At 43.9% G+C, this 22,316-nt stretch overlaps 2 protein-coding genes across 3 annotated transcripts in view; one reads left to right on the plus strand and one right to left on the minus strand.

The window, feature by feature from the left end:
* LOC139223472 (peripheral plasma membrane protein CASK-like) overlaps positions 1-8,782 on the plus strand; it is a 35,912-nt gene extending 27,130 nt beyond the window's left edge. Inside the window, exons 16-27 of one of the 2 annotated variants that reach the window (XM_070855376.1) lie at positions 204-289; positions 507-575; positions 673-741; positions 971-1,006; positions 1,658-1,696; positions 2,149-2,345; positions 2,938-3,053; positions 4,179-4,259; positions 4,365-4,445; positions 4,894-5,096; positions 5,719-5,802; positions 6,889-8,782. In XM_070855376.1, coding sequence (XP_070711477.1) covers positions 204-289; positions 507-575; positions 673-741; positions 971-1,006; positions 1,658-1,696; positions 2,149-2,345; positions 2,938-3,053; positions 4,179-4,259; positions 4,365-4,445; positions 4,894-5,096; positions 5,719-5,802; positions 6,889-7,065 — 1,238 coding nt within the window. In that variant the 3' untranslated portion in view covers positions 7,066-8,782. The remainder of the gene's footprint in view (positions 1-203; positions 290-506; positions 576-672; positions 742-970; positions 1,007-1,657; positions 1,697-2,148; positions 2,346-2,937; positions 3,054-4,178; positions 4,260-4,364; positions 4,446-4,893; positions 5,097-5,718; positions 5,803-6,888) is intronic. The other variant, XM_070855377.1, reaches the window with a different exon arrangement.
* The window catches only part of LOC139223473 (probable G-protein coupled receptor 34), a 70,225-nt gene that overhangs the window by 11,762 nt on the left and 36,147 nt on the right, over positions 1-22,316 (minus strand). The gene's annotated exons all lie outside the window — the stretch shown is intronic.

The raw sequence follows: 22,316 nt of genomic DNA on the forward strand, positions 1-22,316 counted from the left end.
AACGGTAACTGTCTTATAGGACAAACTTGTGGTAATTGAAGTAACAATGAAATGTAACTCTTCCTTACATTAGTAGTCCTCCCCCTGCAGCTATCTCACTAACCCCGGGGGGTTTTCTGGCCTCTGGTTTGTGAAGCGCTGATTCTTGAACACCCCAGAACCTCATTTGCAGCCCTCATTAATCTATTATTTCTCTGCTCCAGGGACTCTGCATGTGGGAGATGAAATCCGAGAGATTAATGGCATCAGCGTTGCCAATCAGACAGTAGAACAGCTCCAAAAGATGCTGGTAAGTCACACAGATGACACTTTCGACAGTTGGACTGTATTACACTGTGCTTGCACCAAGATTATTTTAATAGACTGAAATATAGACTGAACACAAAAGTTTGGAGTAGATAAGTGTAGTTTTTGAACCAGTTTTGTTATGATCGGGTTCTTGTTGTTGGCTATTGATTCTGTTAAGATCTCACATCACATGCATTTCTTTCCTTTTGTCCTTACAGAAGGAGATGAGAGGTAGCATCACCTTCAAGATAGTCCCCAGTTACCGGTCCCAGTCCATGTCTTGTGAGGTGGGCTGTCACAACCACACACACACACCCTTGCGTACATTTTTGCTTATTCTGTGGGGGAAACAGACTCTGAACTATTTCATGCTTTCTGTTGCAGAAAGAGTCACCGGATTTGTCCCGACAGTCGCCTGCAAACGGTCATGCCAGTGTCACCAGCTCCATCCTGGTATGTTCCTGCTTCCCCTTTTCACTCACACACACCACTATATCTTGAATTTAAATCTGGGCCAGGATCATTATGACATGTTTCCTCCTAACTGGTAACTATCAAAATAAAAGCATACAATGTCATCACAAAGGCAGCTTCAGCTGATCTTGCCCTGTTGTCATGTTTTGGTTAGTGTGCTCTCCTATAAAACAAATACTCACACAAAAACGTCTGTCCCCCCATCCAGGACCTGCCATCAACGATCCAGCCTAAAGGCCGTGTGGTGAGACGTCCTCACTCTTTACACCCAAACACCCAAACTCCTCCAGTTAGATCTGTGCTCCTCCTTTTGCCTCACAATCTGCTACTTACATGACAGACTGACACTCATTCTAACAAGTCCAACTCTGCATGCATGTTCTGATGTGTGTGTACCTACAATCACTCATGCATTCACATTACATCCATTACATCCAGCACTGCTCTCCAATGTCAGGCCGTCACTCTGGTTCACTTTGGCCCCCCCCGAACATTGGAAAGGATTCCTTACACAGATGTTAAAGAAAAAAGCTGATAGTTTCCCAGTCAGGGCAGGTAGTTCACTGTAGTGTAACATGGCCTTGTATTTCCTCACTACATTGTATTGATAAGAGATGAAAGCTCTGTATAAAGTGACCAAGTTTGAGATAGAAAATGTTGGGAACCCTGATTTGTCTGTCACAACTTCCTCTTAAACACATTTCTCATTTGTCTGGTTTGTGATGTGTTCATCATCCCCGAAGATCACACGCACAGAATGCAGTTCAAACATTGTAATATTAGATTGAGCATCCAGTTGCGGGTCCCTCGTCACACCACCTTTGTTAATGCCCCCCAACGTTTTCTACTGCATGATATATGTGTAAGTGTGTGTGTGATGCTCTCAACCCCATAGATCTCCAGATCTGCTATCAAGGACAAATTGTCCATCAAGGTAAGATGTCTCCAAGTGGACCCTTGGTAGAAGTAGATCCCAACTCCTCCCATCCCCATCGCAAAGTTTGGTTCCTCGTCATTGTGGTGTCTAGATCCCATGCTAGCTATCAAGGCTTAATCTTCATACCTGGTTCGTCAGCGGACATAAAAAGGCAAGGAAAATGTGGATGTGTGCGCTTAAGCAGACGCTAAAACGGCCACGCCCACAGGCAGAGATGCGGTAAAACGCTTTGTTGGATCATTTTCGTCGTGCTGTTCATTTATCTATGTCTGTGTCCTGTCCTGCTCCAGCTTACATGCTTTTGGCTTTCCTGCTGCTGTCTTTTTATCTTTCAATGACAAGCGTCAGCGCTGCATTTCTAACTACACATTTTACCAGCCAGTCTCCTTTGGTAGTCTGTGACCCCGCCAGCGCCGAACCATTCTTCTGTCTCTGTCCTGCCCTCACAGATTTATGTACGTGCTCAGTTTGAGTATGACCCGGCGAAAGATGACCTCATCCCGTGTAAGGAGGCTGGCATTCGCTTTCGCGTGGGTGACATCATTCAGATCATCTCCAAGGACGACCACAACTGGTGGCAGGGAAAACTGGAGAACACCAAGAACGGCACAGCAGGCCTCATCCCCTCACCTGAGCTACAGGAGTGGTGAGTAATAGACTGCTCAACCAATCACCTCGTCCATCCACAGGAAACACCGGCAACTAGTTAGATAATCCACTAATTATTAGTAATAATTACACATTGATGCTTAAAGAATTAGCCCCACTGAGAAGAACCCTGAATACTAAACAATACCCTGTACTGTATTTCTGGGCAATTTCAAACTAATTTTCCGGTTTATTGGGTAAACCTCGCAGAAAAGATGCTGACATTAAAACTGTGCTGTAGCTTCGAGCTGTCTGTTAGCTTTTGTGTGTCACATGAGGGATGTTCGAGTTTTTAGGATGTTGAAATGACAAAAGAACACAGATCCTGGTCCTCTGGCTTCATGAGTTGCCTCTCTCTCATGTAGGGATTTTTATTGTGTTTTATGTTTCCTCTCTCATATATGCATGAGTAGTTTTTAGGAAGTTGAATTGCGCTCTCTCTCTCTCTCTCTCTCACTCTCACTCTCACTCTCACTCTCACTCACATGTGACAGATCAGAGTCAAATATGTATTTCCTGTCCATTAGCAAACCCTTGTGGTCTTTAGCATGTCTAATAAATGAAATGACCTTACCTGTGACTGTTTTCAGGCGCGTGGCATGTATAGCGATGGAGAAGACCAAACAGGAGCAGCAGGCCAGTTGTACCTGGTTTGGCAAGAAGAAGAAACAGTACAAAGACAAATACCTGGCCAAGCACAATGCAGGTAAGCGTTTACTTCTACAGCAAACGCAGAAATACCCCTCCTGCCTATATAGCTGACCCCTAATCAACAGTCGAAGAAATCCACGACTACATTTTTGCCGGGGACCTGCTGCTAATTATGCAAGTTGAAACCATAACTAATTAAATTACATTTATAAAAATCTGGTATTTAGTTTCAAGTGTCACCTTTGTAACTAACGTCTGATATGTGTAACTGCTGCACGCCTGTTGCCTTTCCCTCTGACAGACCTCTCCTACTGCTGTCCACTCTCAGTAACTAACAATGTTGCAATTAACAGCTTTTGATGTTTACAATTTTTGTTCTGGTGTTTTTTTGGTTACTTCTTCTTGTACGGTGTCTTTTAATTAACCCTTCCGCTCCCACCCTTTGTCCATATTTCATGCTGTCTCTTACCCAATGACATGGCTGCATGTAAGTAACTCCACACAGCTGGCGTCCAGCTTCTGTGTTTTTCTTCCTCCTTTCTGCTTTGAAGCCTCGTCCTCTTCCTAATGTGTCCTTGACTTTAGACTGACGGCTGCTATGTTTGGTTTTTTATTAGTTTGTAATTCAAATTGACGAGATGCTAGTCAGCTCAGCTTAGTTGTGTTTTTCTGTGTGACCAAGGTTGGTGCAAATAAGGAAGCTTTAATGCTTTCTCAAGGTGTTTGAACCAGCGTTTGGTGCACATTACGGCATTATGTGAATAACTCAGCTCTAAGTCTTAAAAAAACATCCTATTGAGGATTCAATGCATGATTTAAGCCACAGGGACTAAACATTGAAATGAATATTAATCTCATTAGCATTGGCTTTGCTCATGTCCCCTCTGATTCTCTATTAGGTTCGCATTTATTTATTGAGATATATTTGTGTTCATGCTATTGTGGAGTATGTTGACACCAGTTTGTTAGCAGTAAATCCTACCGTCACATTTTTTTAGAGAGATGTTGATTCAACTTCATGGTTATTTTGGCATTAGCTTGTGGTGCTGTTGAATTGGATTCTCCAAAGTAACCATCAGTTCAATCAGCACCTTTGTGCAACAGGTCCAACTACTGATACTACTGATAAACTTCACCTTATTTTTGGGTTGCTGGCTCAATGTTTCTCTCTGTTCTGCAGTGTTTGACCAACTAGATCTGGTGACATATGAGGAAGTGGTCAAACTGCCATCATTCAAGAGGAAAACACTGGTTTTGCTTGGTAGGTAAAAGTTCCTGTTCTGAGCTCAACTTGTTATCACATGACAACTGAGTTTACTACTGGACTGACCAACTTGTCTAATTCAACTTGTCTCCTTTCACTCAGGTGCACATGGAGTTGGCAGGAGGCACATCAAGAACACACTAATTACCAAACACCCTGACCGCTTTGCCTACCCCATCCCTCGTAAGTGAACACACACACTAAAACAGCATGAGGGGGTTACTTATAGCTGGTGGTTAGATTTGAACAGACAACAAGCACAGTACAGGTAAGATCAAAGTCTTTAGTGGAGAGAGAGGAAACATCACTAGGGGGTTACATGTGTCGCACTGGCTGGTGGTTAGATTTGAACAAACACAGTAGTAGACACACCGACCACCATTCTCATCTAACGCAGTGGGGTTTTAGAAAAAGTAAAATTTGAAAAACTTGTCGAGAGACTGTTATTTCCTTCCTCATGCATACACAAGAGAGAGAGAGAAATTCAACATCCTAAAAACTACTCATGCACATGAGAGAGAGAATTCAAGAATCCCCACATGAGCAGCATCAGATATGAGAAGGAGAGAGAGAGAACAGCAACTAATATCTCTGTCCCTCTTCCCAACTGTGTGTTCATCTCTCTGCTCAGACACGACTCGGCCTCCTAAGAAGGATGAAGAGAACGGGAAGAACTACTACTTTGTGACTCACGACCAGATGATGCAGGATATCAGCAACAACGACTACCTGGAGTACGGCAGCCATGAGGACGCCATGTATGGAACCAGGTTGGAGACTATAAGGCAGATCCATGCACAGGGCATGATCTCCATCCTGGATGTGGAACCACAGGTAACAAAGGAAAGAAGCCCCTTTTTAAACATGCAGTTGACTTCATAAATCCACTGATGGTTTTACATGACAACAAAAAAAAGGCCTTTGGTAACTTCTCCATAAAAGTCATGACAGCAATCCGACTAGTGTGGACGGTGACACTTACACTGTAACGCAGCCAATGTCCCATTTCAGGCCATGACACACTTTTAAATTAGGCATAGACCCAACGAGTGAGGATTGAGCAGCTGAAAAGGTTATTGCTCCACATGAATTTGTTCAGAATCAGATTGTGGTGGACTGCTAAGGTGAAATAAACGGAAGTTTACGTAGCCTGCTACAGCTTTTACATTGTGGGACTCAGCAGGCGAGCTAGACTGGTCCGATGTGGGTTTTTCCCTGAATCACTAAGGCATCGGGGTATTCTGGAGTACTGCGTGCTACATTTTGGCCAAATCAGTGTACACAGTTTGTATACAGCCTTTGTTTATGTCTCACTATTCATAAAGTTAGAATGTATGGAATTTGAAGTAGCTTTCAGTAGCTTCACCTCTTTCTAACACATTTCATTTCAAACACTTGCTTAGAGTTTGGGATGAACAATTACAATAAAAATCTCTCTCCCTCTCTCTCTCATCAGGCGCTAAAGATCCTCAGGACAGCTGAGTTTGCTCCCTATGTTGTCTTCATCGCAGCTCCCACCATCACTCCAGGCATGACTGAGGTACAGCTCCAAATACTGGTCTTGCTTTTCCTCATGCTAGTCGTTAAAGTTTACTTTCTTTGCACGTACTAACTCTCATTCAGTCCAAATGCAGCCACACTGGCATTTTAGTCTTAATTCAGAAGCATTTCACTTCAATGTTTAACAACACCTAACACCTAACTTGCACTGCTTGCAAAGACAACAGATGCACTGCCTCACCAATCTATGAGTAGACTGTTCAGTTCCCCATGACAGTGGGATCTTCATTTTCACACATCAAAACAGGAGTTAATGTTGTGTATTAGTAACAGTGCTACAGTAACAGTTGACCAGCACCACGCTCATTTCTGTTTGTGCTTTTTGCTCTGCTCAGTGTTTCTCTCACTGCACGTGACGTGTCCTGTGTGCTTTAAGCATGTTTGTATTTTCTTTGGCATGCCTATTTACATTTGCACTCAAGGTTCCAAAGTGGTGCAGGAAACTGCCTGTGAGTACTGCTTAACTGGTGTGAGTTCAGCTTGTCTGGAGACTAGAAAGGCACGTCTGGCCTCTGTGTTTATGTAGTAGTCGTCTGGCTTTGTCTGCTCGTATTCCTCTCAATTTCCCCTAAATCCTCTAATCCCTCCAACAGTCCTCTTAATTGTGTGCTTTCTCACTTCGTTGATGTCTCCTGTGGCCCAACCATACCCCTCCATCTACTCTCTCCCCTCTCCTTCCTGTGTCCTGAGGCTATTTTTCTGATCAATATTGTGATCTAGATTGCAGTTACTTTCTATGAACTTGAGGCCTGCATTGGTGGTTTACGTACCAAGCTTGATACCAGCTTAACAAAACTATTTAGCTCACTTTATATATGGTAAAGTTCACATTACTCAGTAACATTTTAAAGTGGCTACTCGAGCTAACATTGACTTTACCTCAAGTTGATTGGCTACTATAAAATGTAAGTGGTTAGACACCAACCAGTTACTGTCAGCAGTGAACTTGTTTATCTAGTCGTTAAGTAACAGCATGGATATATGTGGACCACAAATGAAGCCTTGAGGCCCATCAGAAGTAACAACACGAACCAGAAGCCGTCACTGAAGTCCCCCTTTTTCTCAGGATGACTCTCTTCAGCGGCTCCAGAAGGAATCGGAGATGCTACAGGTGACCTACGCTCACTACTTTGACCAGACCATCATCAACAATGAGATTGATGACACCATCCGACTGCTGGAGGAGGCTGTAGACCTGGTGTCCACCACCTCTCAGTGGGTCCCCGTCTCCTGGGTCTACTGACACACACTCAACGGCAATTAGCTCATCACCCTCGACGCTCCATCTCTGATCCAACTCGGATGATAAACGTCCCCTCGAATCACGTCTCTCTCATCAGAATCATGCATTTCTGTAGATAAACTGTTGTTGAAAAAGAGGGAAATGAAGAACTGACTCTGACGCCTCACTACAGAGACTTCCTCCTGCCCCGGCCCCCTTTTTCTCAACAGCCTCAAAGGCATATTGTTGTGTACATATATACATATATATATATAAATGATAAAAAACTACGTGAATATGGTTCTGTCCTCATATAGTTGAAGGGTGGGAGTGGAGGGGCAGTGTGGTAGATATTTTGTACTTTTCTTTTGTAATTGATGGATGGGTGGTAATACTGGAAAGGCAATAGTGAGCATGACCATGACGCAGTCTTTATGTGGGTGCCTGTGTGTGTTGACCTTTTAAGGCACTTCTTGTGGTACTCTGTGTCCCTCCTCTCCTAATCTCCTCGGCCCCTGTGACAAACAAGCCGAACTTTGAAGCACATTAGAAGCTGCTATAGTGGCAACAAGTAACTCCCTCAGCTCCAAATGCAAGTTTGAGTGAAGCAAAAAGCACAGGAAACTTGGCAGTTTCTTTCTCCCTCACCCACCTCCCCCCTTTATTTATTTTGCTGGCCCTCTGTGCCTGTCAGTCTGTTGAAGGAGCACACTGCATCCCTCTGCGCTGTCTTTCCGTGTGTTGCTGTAGCCTATCGTCCCATGCTTCCCTCCTAACCTCCAACGGTCTTTGTTTACATCTCAGTTTGCACAAAAAGGACAATGAAGAAGACATGTACTGCATCTGGCCAACTCACACTTTTCATTTTGTCTTGCCTACCTTCTCTGGTTGCGTTTACCCCTCTCCCTCTGTACATGAAATGCTAATCAGCGGTCAGCGGACCTGGAATATCGTTCTTGGGGCATGATCGGCTATGAAAAAGCACTTCCATCCACCACTAAACATTGCTCCTGAACTGGAGGACAAAGGAAAAGGAAAAAAAAAAGCTGAAAGGAGAAAAATAAACTGCCTTATCAGAGCCTCGGGGAACAAGTCGGTAACACCTATGCACACCCCTGGTTTCTGCCAGGCAGACTGCCACGACAACCAGTTTCTTCTTTCCTCACACTCAAAATGGTGAGCAGCACTTGTTAAAATCAAAGTGTTCCTGGGAATGTCTGTGTGGAAGGGGAGGGCCTGATGTAGGTCAGATAAATCCAATCCCAGAGCCACCATTTTGGAACTGTTAACTGTTGTCTTTAAAAATATAAGGAGTATTCTTGTTTTGAGGGAGAGAAAATAACTAAATTTTGTGTGTAAATGTTTCAATGGTGCGTACGTCATATGAGTGAATTACCAAGAGCCAGTGTATATTAATCCTTAAAAGAAGCTCAGTATGTGACATAACCTCTTCATGCTTTACCAGAAGTAGAACAACGCTGCCCCACCGACAGTCGCTCAGTACGCAGACGCATCAGTTGGAGGGTCTTTAAAAAAAAAAAGAAAAGAAAAATCAAAAAAGTCAATATTTTCAGCTGTGGTGTGGTTGCTGTTGTTCCACTTCAAGTAAAGTGTTTTCATTTCAAGTCCTGTGTAAATTACCTCTGCAAATGACAAAAGCAGCTCTTCTGTATGAAATGTTGTTCTTTTTTGTTATTTCATTTTTAAGAAATATATTTCCTTTTACGTGTTTAAAGAACACTGCCTCGTCTTCCTTTAAATGTGTGTGTGTGTTTGGGCATAATGATTCTGTAGTGGATCTATTTAAGTCTAACAACATTTCTGGATGTTGTCTCACTGGTTTTGCTGTAACGAGTGAAGATCTGTCTATTGGATTTCCCAGTGATCCTATTTTTAATGAGACGCTCCCACAGACACGACTATGTAAATCTACTTGATATCCAATGTCATGCCCAGAAGGGGAGCATAATGAAGGTCTATATAAAATCACATTCTTCTCATGAATAATACAACACTGCATTGTTTGCTGTAGTGCTAGTTCCACTTTCTACACAAGCCCTGTTTGAAAACTCATTGATATCCGTGTCTAGAAATGAAGCTCAGTCCAAACAGCTGCCAGGCCTCAGGTAAGTAACAGGAACACATAACAAACCGATTTCTTTCCGTCTGTACACAGTTTTCAAGGAGAGACAAGTGTCTGGACATTCAAAGAGGCTAGCAGAGCTTCAGTGGACTCTGTTCAGGGTTTACTGGTGGAACTAAAGGCCTCACCGCTGAGGTGCCCTTGAGACTGATAACTAATATTTAAGGCGTTCAGGATTACTATGCTAGTAGTCATCATATCAGTACATTTAATGTTGCTGATTTCCATACTAATCATTATCAGAGTCCATCAATCTTTCAACGATAATAAGAAATTAAAGTTCTTGCAGGAAGGAAGAAACTCAAATACAATCAAGAGGTTCATTTGATGCAAAATGGAAGACTAAAGGATGGACTACAAATGTGTTTGTTCATCAAAAACACACTCTGGTTGCCCTTAAAAGCAACAACCATGAAGAAGATGGAGTTCTCACAAAGTTCAAAATGATATCAGAGCAGCCGAGTGAGGTTTGGTCATCAAGGACCTGTTGAGGATCTGCCTCCAGGCTACAGCTACAATCCAGTGAATGATGTAAGAATAGGAGCGGTGCAGTATGGGAAGTTTAAACAGGATACCACCATCAAGACAGAAACACAAGTCAGCCACTGAGACCCTTCGAGCTGCTAGGTCTCTGGTGTTAAAAGATCAATCAACGTTTAAAAGGGCAGTTCACCCAAATTACAACAGAGAAACAGACAAAAAGCACCACTCTTGGGATCCAGCCAAGCAGATGGTTTAGGGTTTCCATCTCCGAGTTTCCTGCCTCCACTAAATACAGCAGAGATGAATGAAAATGCATTTGCGGTGTTCTAAGGATTATAAAATACATTTAAAAAACCTGCATCTCCTCACGTAAACACAGTACCCACTTCTCTGGATAATCCACAGTCACTGTTGACACTTCTGTGGATTATCCAGAGTGACAGCAACACTGATTACAGGAAGAAATGTTGCCGTTGCATATTTTAAATCTAATAATTTAATGCTACAAGTGCCACAAACAAAATGCCATTGTACAAGGGCGGAGGCAGAAATCTCAGAATATGTCAAACCCAACATCTCAAACCTGCAAATGACATAAAAAGGATTCTTTGTAATTTAGATGAGCCAACCATTAATTTAGGTGCACAGGAGCCTAGAACTGACTTATTAAAACACTTTTAGTAGTCCGTCTCTGGTCTGGTGAGTGACATCCATGGACAGAACCTCAAGGTGTAGCTGAAATGAGGAGTGTCCGCTTTGGGAACCTCAGCATTGCATCTCTGCTTTAGGTGGACGATGTGGTCCCATTGGTTTCTTCAGACTGTGACCCCCAGCATGCACTGGGACACTTTGCGTCTGTCAGAGAATGGTAGACTGATGTGTCTAATGTGGAGGCAGAGGAGGTCAGGTTAAAACAAGATGAAGCAAAAGTCCAGAGGACGACCAGAAGGCTGGGCAGGTGGGAAGAAACTATTCAGGTTGATGGAAACAAGGAATGTAACACAGATTAGGAGGCTGGGGAGACATAAGGAAGAGGCAGGGACACCCAAACTAATGTGGCTGCACTGAAGAGAGTCTGGAATCAGACAGACAGACTGCAGGGCTGCAGTAAGACCAAAGCATTCATCAGTGGATGCAACCAGACCTCACGAGTCATGCAGGAATAGCAACAAGAGTCTCTCTTTGAGGATGGACTGGCATAAGGACTACCATATATCATTTACATGTATGCCTCTAAGTACGTATGCATGCACACAACTCTGACAGAAATAGTGAATTACAATATGGAGAAAGATGTACAATGGTGAAGTAGCAGGCTGGAGGCTTGCTGACCCGCTGCCACTCAGGAAGCAAGCAGGCAGGAAGGCAGCTGGAGACACAGCAGGAGACCAGGGCAGGTGGCTAGCTGTTGATCAGAGCGGTCCGGGCTGTGGAGAGACCAGAGAGAAACCACCTGCTTCACCAGCATCGCTCCTCGTTTCAGAAAGTGTCTTTAGTGGTCCCAAAGAATATGCCAAGGGAACGGTGCTGATGGCCTGCTGAGTCCGTCTCTGGCCAGAAATCAAAGGCAAGTAAATGAGGTGGACTTGGTCAGTTTCCAGAAAATGCCCCAAAAGGGGCAGCAGCATGCAAACACACACGATCCAGAAACAGGATTATTAATTCTTTGCACGTTATTTTCCCTGTTTTTCTAGATTCCTGAAGAGTTGACAGTTTGGAGATAAAAGGTCTTCCCCTGACAGCAGTGATGTGCGGCCTGTCTGATCGCCTGCTGTCCTCATGTCCAAGGTTGAGCCCATCAGTCAGCTGATAGTTGAGTGATGCTCTCCCTCCAGAGACAGACAGGCCTGATGGAATAATTCAGTGCTAAATGGACCGGGGAGTTTGCTGGCTCATCTCTGGGCTTCGCTTCACGGCAGACTGTTGTTTTTCCTCGGCAGTGCGTTTGCAGAGATGGCTGTTTGACTGTGTACTCTGGCTCTGAAGTGCAGATAAGTCATTGCTCACTGCTGCAGTTATGAATTGGTCGGCTTTGAGCTGAGAAAGCAGGAAATCCTGTCATATGATGAGGGGTCAGCAGCGACTCGTGAACCATAGTCTGGAGGCTGTCTTGTTTTGATTTACTGGATATTGGAAGCATTTTTCTTCACTTGGATTTTGCCTGAGCAACATTAATAACCTCAGCAAAGACTGTGGCAGCTTAACAAGAGTTTTTAGAGGAAACAGAAACTGTGACCGGATGTTTATTCATCAAAGGCTTCATTTCATTACCCTGCAACTTCCTGAGGACAGAGTGATGAAAAGTCTGATAAAAGAGTTTTAAACGTATATTACTGGGCTGTTGGCTAAAGCTTAAATTGTAAATTTGATCCACAAAGCTTCCAGATGATACAGTAAATAACACGGACAGAAAAGCTCTTTAAGGCCCTTGAACAAACAGCAGTGGGTCACACTGCAGGATTGTGCTGTTTGGTTGGCAGTGCTACTGTACAAAGCAGGCAACGCAACAACGCCAACGGGTAAACCACACGTGTTTGAGAAAGACCTGCATCAGTTTGAACACTGCTTGTTTCAGCACAAGGTCTTCTTCTCATAAGCTGGGTATAAACACAAAACTGTAACAGAAGGAGAGCTCTCCATGTCTGGACTCAAGGCTTTTCTCTGCATTGGAGCCTGTTTAAGTGCAATGTGAAAATGTGTGAAAGGCCCTGATGATGAATCAGGCTGTTCATGAAAAAACCCTGAAAAATACAGTAAAGGATTCGTTAGCACAAACTTTTATGAAAAGCGTCCAAGTCCTTCATAATTCTGCATAATATTCATCCCACTTGTGTCCCAGAATGATCTTTGTATAATCATCATGATTTGTTCTTGGGTTGAATTCAGACGTACAGTATGTTTTCTGCTGCACCGTGTTACTATAGAAACAGTTTCCTGTACAAGGAGAAACATCTGGCCTTGTCAGGTAATTAGGACTCTGATGGCTACATGCCTCTGTCGAATAACTGGTCATCAGGTGTGATTAGACTCAGTGTCAGAGCTCTTTACTGTCCTTCACAGGGAGAAAAAACCTTTACTGAGGAGAACTCTGCTCAAACACCTTCACAGACAGAATTAGTAGATGACTGAGTTTAACGCTGACATTGTCACTGGTGTCTTCAAAGATGACAACGAGCAGAAAACCAGGAAAACTACCTCAGGGTGAATTTGATCCTTTCAAAGGGTTTCACAGGCCCAAAAGGTCAGGACATTCAGAGATGACAGGATCATTGATCCTTCAACTGAGGTGAAACTGACACTTAGTTAATCAGGGATCACCAACAGATCACCAACAGACTGTGTGCACTCAGGTTTGATTGCTGAAAAAATCCAGACAGATTTAGTTTCCTACTTGATTTCGATCAGGGGTGGCCAAAACTACGGCCCGCGGGCCAACTGTGGCCCACATAACCTCTTTTTTCATTGGCCCACAGGAAATTGTAAAAATGTATTGTAACACAGCCCACACATGGAACCTGCACTGGACTGTACTGTACTTCTTAGTCTCACCACTAGGTGGAGTAATGGTCTTGAACGAGGCAGCTTCTCTAGAAAATGAGTAATAGAAGAAGAAATGTGCCACAGGTGATCCAACATGGCGGAATTAAGGAAACATAAGAGAGCAAGTGATTGTAGAAAGTTTCAGACGCGGTGTGCGATGAGAGAACAGCTGAAAACTAATGAAGATCACTTTTGCGTTACAGAGGAGCTGCTGGATGTTAGCAGTCTAATGAGCACCAGGACAGTGAGGATGTTTTTGAAGCTGTGCCAGATGCAGTTGGCATGATGGGACTTAAATGGGACGAGCTGTGTGGAGGTACGACTGATGGGGCTCCAGCTGGGACAGAGGAGCGCAAAGGAATCTACGGTGTCTGCCGAGGGGCAATAAAGTGGAGGTAAGGCTGCTGATTGGAGCACCAGTTCTCTAGCACAGACTATTTCAAGCTTCCCTCTCTGATGCTGATGCTGGTGCTGATGCTGGTGATGATGCTGGTGATGATGATGCTGGTGCTGATGCTGGTGATGATGCTGGTGCTGGTGCTGATGCTGGTGCTGGTGCTGGTGATGATGCTGGTGATGATGCTGGTGCTGATGCTGATGCTGGTGATGATGCTGGTGCTGGTGCTGGTGATGATGATGATGCTGGTGCTGGTGCTGATGCTGATGCTGGTGATGATGCTGGTGCTGATGCTGATGCTGGTGATGATGCTGATGCTGGTGATGATGATGATGCTGGTGCTGGTGCTGATGCTGATACAGGTGATGATGCTGGTGCTGATGCTGGTGCTGATGCTGATGCTGATGCTGGTGCTGATGCTGGTGATGATGCTGATGCTGGTGATGATGATGATGCTGGTGCTGGTGCTGGTGCTGATACAGGTGATGATGCTGGTGCTGATGCTGGTGCTGATGCTGATACAGGTGATGATGCTGGTGCTGATGCTGGTGCTGATGCTGGTGCTGATGCTGGTGATGATGCTGGTGATGATGCTGGTGCTGGTGCTGATGCTGGTGATGATGCTGGTGCTGATGCTGGTGCTGATGCTGGTGATGATGATGATGCTGGTGATGATGATGATGCTGGTGCTGATGCTGATGCTGGTGATGATGATGATGCTGATGCTGATGCTGGTGCTGGTGCTGATGCTGATGCTGGTGATGATGATGATGCTGATGCTGATGCTGATGCTGGTGATGATGATGATGCTGGTGCTGGTGCTGATGCTGGTGATGATGCTGGTGCTGGTGCTGGTGCTGGTGCTGGTGCTGATGCGGGTGCTGGTGCTGGTGCTGGTGCTGATGCTGATGCTGATGCTGGTGCTGGTGCTGGTGCTGGTGCTGATGCTGATGCTGGTGCTGGTGCTGGTGCTGGTGCTGGTGCTGGTGCTGATGCTGATCCCTGAGATCAGAAATCGACCAGTTTTGAAGAGAGAAGGACCTCTTCATGAGCTCAGTGACCCTCTGTGGTTGGCATGTTTAGTGGATCTCACTGATCACCTGAACACACTGAAAGCCCACTAATGGAAAGGCTGTTTTTTCTTGAATCATATTCAGTTATCAAGCAGAATTTACCTACATTTGATTGATTTTGCCAACTTTAATCCACTAGAGGTCATGTATATCGCCTCACCTTACCAGTTAGCAATCTAGCTCACTTCTAGTGAGTGGCCCAGCCCTTTGTATGTTTCTCTGTATGTGGCCCTCAGTGAAAAAAGTTTGGATAATCCTGATTGGTTGAACATCACCAAGAAGGAAATCAGAATCATTGGTGCAGCGTTTAAATCCATCCATCCATCCATCCATTATCTATACCGCTTATCCGTCAGGGTCGCTGACTTCAGAGAGAAGCCACGCTGGCATGCAAAACTCCACACAGTCCAGGATTCAAACCTGGAACCTTCTTGCTGTGAGGCAACAGTGCTGACCACAGCAAGTGTTTCCTATCTAAAGGAGAAGTATTGTGCAAAATGTGCTGTTTAATGTAGATTTAGCCCCTTTAATGTGACCTCTATCAGCCCTTCAGAAGACCACTGAAAGCCTGAATCCACCTCGCTGTCCTCCATTGTTGCTGTCTTGCTAACACTAGCTCTGGTAATACGATGTCGAAGGTACGAGAAGAGCAAGCAAATTGTTCTGCTGGTGGCTGCAGAAACACACTTTGGATGGACTTGTGAGGGAGATGTGTCCGCAACAATCAGTGTGTGTGTGTGTGTGTGTGTGTGTGTGTGTGTGTGTGTGTGTGTGTGTGTGTGTGTGTGTGTGTGTGTGTGTGTGTGTGTGTGTGAAATGTTACTTCACTTTCTACTGCTTTCTTAATGAGGGCCACTTTCTGTGACCCTTCTTCTGACTTGGAAGCTGTTTCATGCCATTTATTTGGCTAATGAGCCTGAGGAACTTGTGGGAACTGACCAATCAGAGCAGACTAGGCTTTTCAGGAGGGGGGACCTTCAAGGAACAGCAGCTAAAATGGAGCTTTCAGAAAGAGGGTAAAAAGAGCAGTGTGCACAGTATTTGTACTCTGCAGCATGTTAAAATATTATAGCAGGACCCCCAAATACAAGTATGAGGCTGATAGCGTGTCTCCTGTAAGGGCACTTTGACTGACACACCAGCTGTACTGTGAATTAGAATAGAACCTTTTGGCAATAAATAATCTGTGAGAGAGCTTTCAGTACTATAATGACACCAGTGCTTTATGAATCCATATTAAACAGCCAGCTGGTTTTTGTTTGTGCCGAATTAATGAAAAGAACCTCACATTAACATCTAGTCCGTCCTGCCCTCTGAAACCCATCTGCAGGACTTAGCATAGACAAACAGGACCCAGCATAGCGCCCTCTCCCCCTCTGGCAGCGTTCCACACCGATTCAAAACATCTCAAATTAGGCCTCTGAGGTGGAGCACAGGGACTGTTGCCCTCCTATGTCTGAAACTCAGAATGTCCAATAAGCTCTGTTGTGTGCTGAGCATACGTCTGTAACACACACATGCTGCTTTATGCAAAACACACAACACTGATGTTTCACACACACACACACACACACACAATGAGGTAAATCAAACCCTGCTCAGGGTACCTCAGCTCTGATTTGGCTTCTAAGCCTATTGGAGGTTACATCAAGCTGCCAACACACAGCCACACTGAGACAGGATGTTGGCCTACTGTGCTTTCAAAATTAAAGGCACATATTTACCACTGTTAAGTGAAACCGTGTCGAGAGTCAAAATCAAAAGTAACTTGGACACAACGAAAAATGGCAGTTGTGTTAATGAGGGCCCGAGGACCCTATTGAAATGTAAGGAAGTGCATCTGAAATTAAAGCTGCAAGCAGCGTTGAAGGGCCCTCGCACATTTGTGCATGTCAGGGTGTGCGGTGGCTTCGTCCTGCTGCCGGACACCGACTGTTCCATACGGCTCAGAATTTTCATGTATTTTGTTCAGGAGTTACACGTCCTGTGTCTCATATGTGGCGCTAGAGAACAGCCACTAATCACATCCTCTAGTTCAGCATATGACTATGGTTCAAAATTGGCATGTGCATGTCTTCAGAGCCGGACAGTCATCAAACAGTATAAAGGTGGTGAAGATAGGACCTTGTAGAGTTACTGCACGTTTTCACTATGGACCAACATGGTTCAAAGTCACCAATTTAAACCAGTCACTCCTGGCAGGGATATTAAAGACTGAACACCAGTTAGTGAGCAAAGAGGTTGAAATAGGCAACTAAAAGTGTCTGACATAGTGAAATAATGAAACAGCTCAAAGTGATGGATCAACAGTCTGAAGTCATTTGCATGTGGATTTAATCTAACTGTGTCATTTCTTTTCAAACTGCCAGATTTCTCCACAGAGCCGTGGCTCAGGGCAGACGGGCTCTGGCTCATGAAAACTGGCCAGATGAGGCTCCCTGGACAGAAAAGAGCACGACGGGCAGGTACACACACTTCACACTGTTTTTATTTATAAAGTAAAGATATATAAAGATCTAATAAATGAAAAGAAAAAACTGTGAAAAAGAGCCGGGGATCTGAACCTGGAACCTTCTTGCTGTGAGGCAGCACCATGCTAACCACAGCACCTCCATGCTGCCCCTAGAAAAGACAGTGACAAAGAGTAAGAGTGGAGGAACAGTGATAAATTTAAGGAAAAATGTAAGGAATTTCCCCTCTGGGATTAATAAAGTATATTGATATTGATTGATTGAAATAGTTACTCCTACAGGACACAAGAGGGCGCTGTGTCCTCACAAATGCTGAACACCTGAACCCAAACTTCTACCTGCACTGTGGAATGAACTATCTGAAAATAATTGATTACATTTTTCTGTGAACGATTAACACCCGTAGTTACTGGATCTATACAGTTATTGCTAAACTTTCCTGCATGTGTCACTACGCTGCGACGTTTCTCAGGTCGAGGAAATGACCAGTGCTGCCGACTCCTCAGTGAGGAAAGTAGCTATAATTATAACAATTTTTTGTAAAGACGGTTTTAACTTGACAACATTTCTATGGCAGGTTCATCAGCTGAGGGAGCTGACTTCAATGAGGAAGCAGCTGATGTGCCAAAAAGTTGCAAAACATTATCAGGCAGCTTGTGCTCATAGCAAGCCTCAGCAGACAACTTCAGGATGGAGTTAAGGGTCTGAAGTTTGCTTCTTACCACCCTCATCTGGCTGAATAATGGTGGTGCTGTGGTCAGCACTGTTGCCTCACAGCAAGAAGGTTCAAATCCCAGTTTGAACCCGGAATCTTTCTGTGTGGAGTTTTGCATGCTAGCATGGGTGGGGGAAATGTTGAGACGATTGTGTGTTTGGTGTCACTAAAGTACCTCATCACAACCCCCAGGTCCTTAGAAACACCTCCATCAGTGGACTCATGGAGGAGGAGGAGGCTGAAACGCTGCTCACCCACATCTGGACCATCTTTTTTAGAAAGTCTGGTGCTAGAACACCATTCATCATTTCCGTGCACTTTGTCCTGAGCATTTTGAAGTGAGTCCACTCTGTGAGCCAGGGCGCAGTGTGGCTCTCTGTCCTCTCTGCGGCTGCGCAGCTCCTGTGAGAGTTTAGGGAGGGGGCGGGGCTAACGGCAACACCTGCTGTCGCCAGATTGAGCGAGAAAATCGCCCAATTAGCAGCACAGGAAATAAAGTCAGGACACTTCCGCAGCAGCGGATGAGGTCGGAGCCTGAGCAGATTGTTGGAGCCTTTTTTGCGGCTCGTTTTCCTGCTTAAAAAGATGTTTGGAGGAGGAGAAGAAAACTGGAAAACACCATGAAGACGCAGAGTTGTCTTTGGTTAAAGAGGTCAGTATGAGGCTGAGTGGCCAAACGAACACCAACATACATACACAACACACAGCTAAAACTGTGTTAGCTAACGCTAGCTAACGAGCTAACGCTAGCTAACCATGCTAACACGTGGCTGCCACATTTGACTGCTTTTTGAGGCGGATAAACAAACCAGCCAGCGGCCAAGTTCACCAGAATGATGACTAAATGTAGCTCATTATGAGAAGGAACATGTTTTATACTTCACACTGTTACTATCAGAGGAAATCAGCAGCACCTGTGGATTAGCTTCACTACAGTGACAAACATGAGGAAAGAAAAGCCCAGCAACAGACATTAAACACTAAACTCACTATTATTTCTAGTTTGTAACTCTGTGAATGATGTTTATTTAAATAACCAAGCTGCTTGCTGTTACACAGCAGCAGTGTTTCTAGTTTTGGCTGGATTTTTACCACCTTTAGGAACAGAAATAGATCATTCAAATATTGAGTTACTGAAGTTTAACAGCAAGTTTAAAAATGTATCTCAACAGTGTAAATGTAAAGGGAATGAAATGAGAGAAAAGTCATCAGTGCAAATATCCACTTTGTTTATTTCATCCATCAAATGTGTGCAGCCTTGTTCAACATGAAGGTGATCCAGCTGTAACTTGTGATCACTTATTGATTCATTCTTTCTCCTTTCATGCTTCAGGTGGGCTGGTGTTCACTGCTGAGGAGCCGAGGAAGATTCTTCAGGTTCGTCCACATCCTCATAACTTCTTCATCAGCATCATTGTACTATTTGATATATTGTTTATAATAGCTTACATTTATATAGCACCTTTCAAAAAAGGGATTCCACAACCTGAATAACATCTTTCACCTTCAAAATGTTGTGCTTTTTTTTTTTAGATTTTCCAAAATGCAACCTGAGATCATCTTCTAGTGTGACAGGGCTTGTGTTCACTGCTGAGGAAGATTCTTCAGGTTTGTCCAAAGGCTCATTATTGTTTGAGCTTATGACCTGATAACATATTTCACTTTAATAGTATTGTGCTTTTTTTTTTTGGTCTCCAAAAATAAAGTTTGTTTATATCCTGTGTTTCCATGCAGCGTGCTTATATATATATAGAGAGAGAGAGAGAGAGAGAGAGAGAGGAGAGAGAGAGAGAGAGAGAGAGAGAGAGAGAGAGAGAGAGAGAGAGAGAGAGAGAGAGAGAGAGAGAGAGAGAGAGAGAGAGAGAGAGAGAGAGAGAGAGAGAGAGAGAGAGAGAGAGAGAGAGAGAGAGAGAGAGAGAGAGAGAGAGAGAGAGAGAGAGAGAGAGAGAGAGAGAGAGAGAGAGAGAGACTTTTTAAGCAAAAATCACAATTTAAAAATAAAAGACAGAGTTAGAAAAACAAGGAGGAAACAAGAGTTAGACTAGTTAAAAATCACTCAAAATATAAAAGACAAGATTTTAACAAAACCAGTTTTTTTATTTAAGACACAGTGAAGATGCTGCTTTGCTCACTGGACATCCAGCAGGAACATGGAGGCAGATCCTGTCAGACAGAGGAAGACAAGTTTTAAAAAACAAAATTGTTCTTCATTTTAAATAAAGTTTGACATAATGACATCCTGTGTTGTTATTTACTGATACTTTAGATTCTACCTTTACAAACAAGCACCAAGAGAGACAACATGTGAGGAGAAAATAAAAGCTCACATTTCATGTCTAAACACATTCATCTGATGTTGGAGGTAAAGTTGAGCGTTCTTACCAAAAGCTGTTCCTGTCACAGGTTCTTCAGTCCAGACAGGAAACACCACCTGCAACAGAAGACATTTTCACAATAAAACTACAGCTCTTTACTCAAGTAAAAAGGAAATGACATCATAGGTTAAGTTCACCTGCAAACAGACTAAATGTGATACAGTTTGTGATTCCTCACTTCAAAGCTGCTGGTTAAACTTTGTGGTTTGGCTCCTGAAGAACATCCCGTTATACACAGCTACATGCTAATGCTACATGCTAACACTAGCCAGCATGGTAGCCACTGATTAGCCACATGGTGGAAGTGATCAGTGATTATTGATCCTGTAGTCCAGTCATTAGCAGCAAACTCACTGCAGACACTAAAGAAACAGAACTTTAACTAACATTACACTAAGTCTGAGCTTTAACTCTCCTGCTGCAGCAGCTGATTAACAGCAAACAGCTGCAAAGATCAACGAGGCCTGATGAGGAACTTCTGTTGGTTCTAGTGCAAACAGAGAACATTAGAACAGTCAGTGTTTATTACAACAGTAATCTGGTACTTTTGTTCCTAAACAGGTTCACCAGCCACAATGAAACCACCAATAGATCCAAAAATCACAGAGGAAGACTGCTGTGCCGTTATTAACATATACAGATCTATATTAGCATAAATCCTCCTCAGACAGCAGTGAAATGTATCAGCCGTCCACATTAGCATGTTAGCTAGCATTAGCTAATTAGCTTGCTACTGAACACAGATTTGTTTGCCTTTGTTCAGCCATTGATCCTCAGACTGACCTCATTAACCAAAGACAACTCCGCGTCTCCTTGGTGTTTTCCTCTTCTCTCCCTCCAAAGACTTCATGAAGCAGAAGCAAACCGTCCGGTTCTTCGTACCTGAAGGAGAAAAGCCGTCTGGCACCTGGAGCTGTGAACCTTCAGCCTTTATAGAGATGGACACACCGTGCGGCCAATCACAAGCGAGGACAGAGTTGGATCATACCATTATGTGGAAGTACTAATGGAGACCCTCTGAAGACAGCTAGTAGTGGTACAGTCCAGGTACAGAGCCGCAGGACTTAAACGCAGGCGCGTTGGGGAAGAGTGAACACTTGAGTTTTAGGAGCCGTCAGAGCTGAATCTTTGTAAAGAGCCGGACTTCCTGTCACGAGCGTCCTGACTTCATTTGCTGTAGGATGACTGTTTCTGTCCAGTTGGGGAGGATTTAATCATGGTCAGATGAGTTTCTTTCTTCATCTTTATATTCTTTAAACAAATAAAGGCGTGAAATATTTCATTTTGTGTGTAACGAATCTATATAGTATATGAGTTTCACTTTTTGAATTGAATTACAGAAATGAATGAACTTTTTCACGATATTCTAATTTTTTTAGATGCACCTGTATTAATGAACACAGTCACCAGTTTAAACCAGTCACTCCTGGCAGGGGTTTTAAAGACTGAACACTAGTTAGCGAGCAAAGAGGTTGAAATGGGCAACTAAAAGTGTCTGACATAGTGAAATAATGAAACAGCTCAAAGTGATGGATCAACAGTCTGAAGTCATTTGCATGTGGATTTAATCTAACTGTGTCATTTCTTTTCAAACTGCCAGATTTCTCCACAGAGCCGTGGCTCAGGGCAGACGGGCTCTGGCTCATGAAAACTGTCCAGATGAGGCTCCCTGGACAGAAAAGAGCACGACGGGCAGGTACACACACTTCACACTGTTTTTATTTATCCCACATGATCAGTGCTAACACACATCACACGAAGGGAGGCAGCACACAACAATAGCCATCAGCAAATATTTTATTTAACTGACATAAACCCAAAAATAATCCTAAATATGTAAAATGTGTAAAGCTTAACTCAGTAGTGTCTGCAGTGTATGGATGTGTGAACATGTGGGTGGTGGATGTTGAATGATAAACAAACCAAGGCATTGGCTGGGGTGGCAGGTGCAGGTCTAGCTGAGAGAGAGAGAGAGAGAGAACAACTATGCAGGCAGCCTTTTCTGCCAACTGGAGGCCCAGCCCTGTTGGCCAGGTAGCTCAGCCCCTCCTGTTAGATTCTCCCGGTTCTTTTAT

The sequence above is a fragment of the Pempheris klunzingeri genome, chromosome 24 (genome assembly GCF_042242105.1).
Source record: "Pempheris klunzingeri isolate RE-2024b chromosome 24, fPemKlu1.hap1, whole genome shotgun sequence".
In the NCBI taxonomy this organism is placed as follows: domain Eukaryota; kingdom Metazoa; phylum Chordata; class Actinopteri; order Acropomatiformes; family Pempheridae; genus Pempheris; species Pempheris klunzingeri.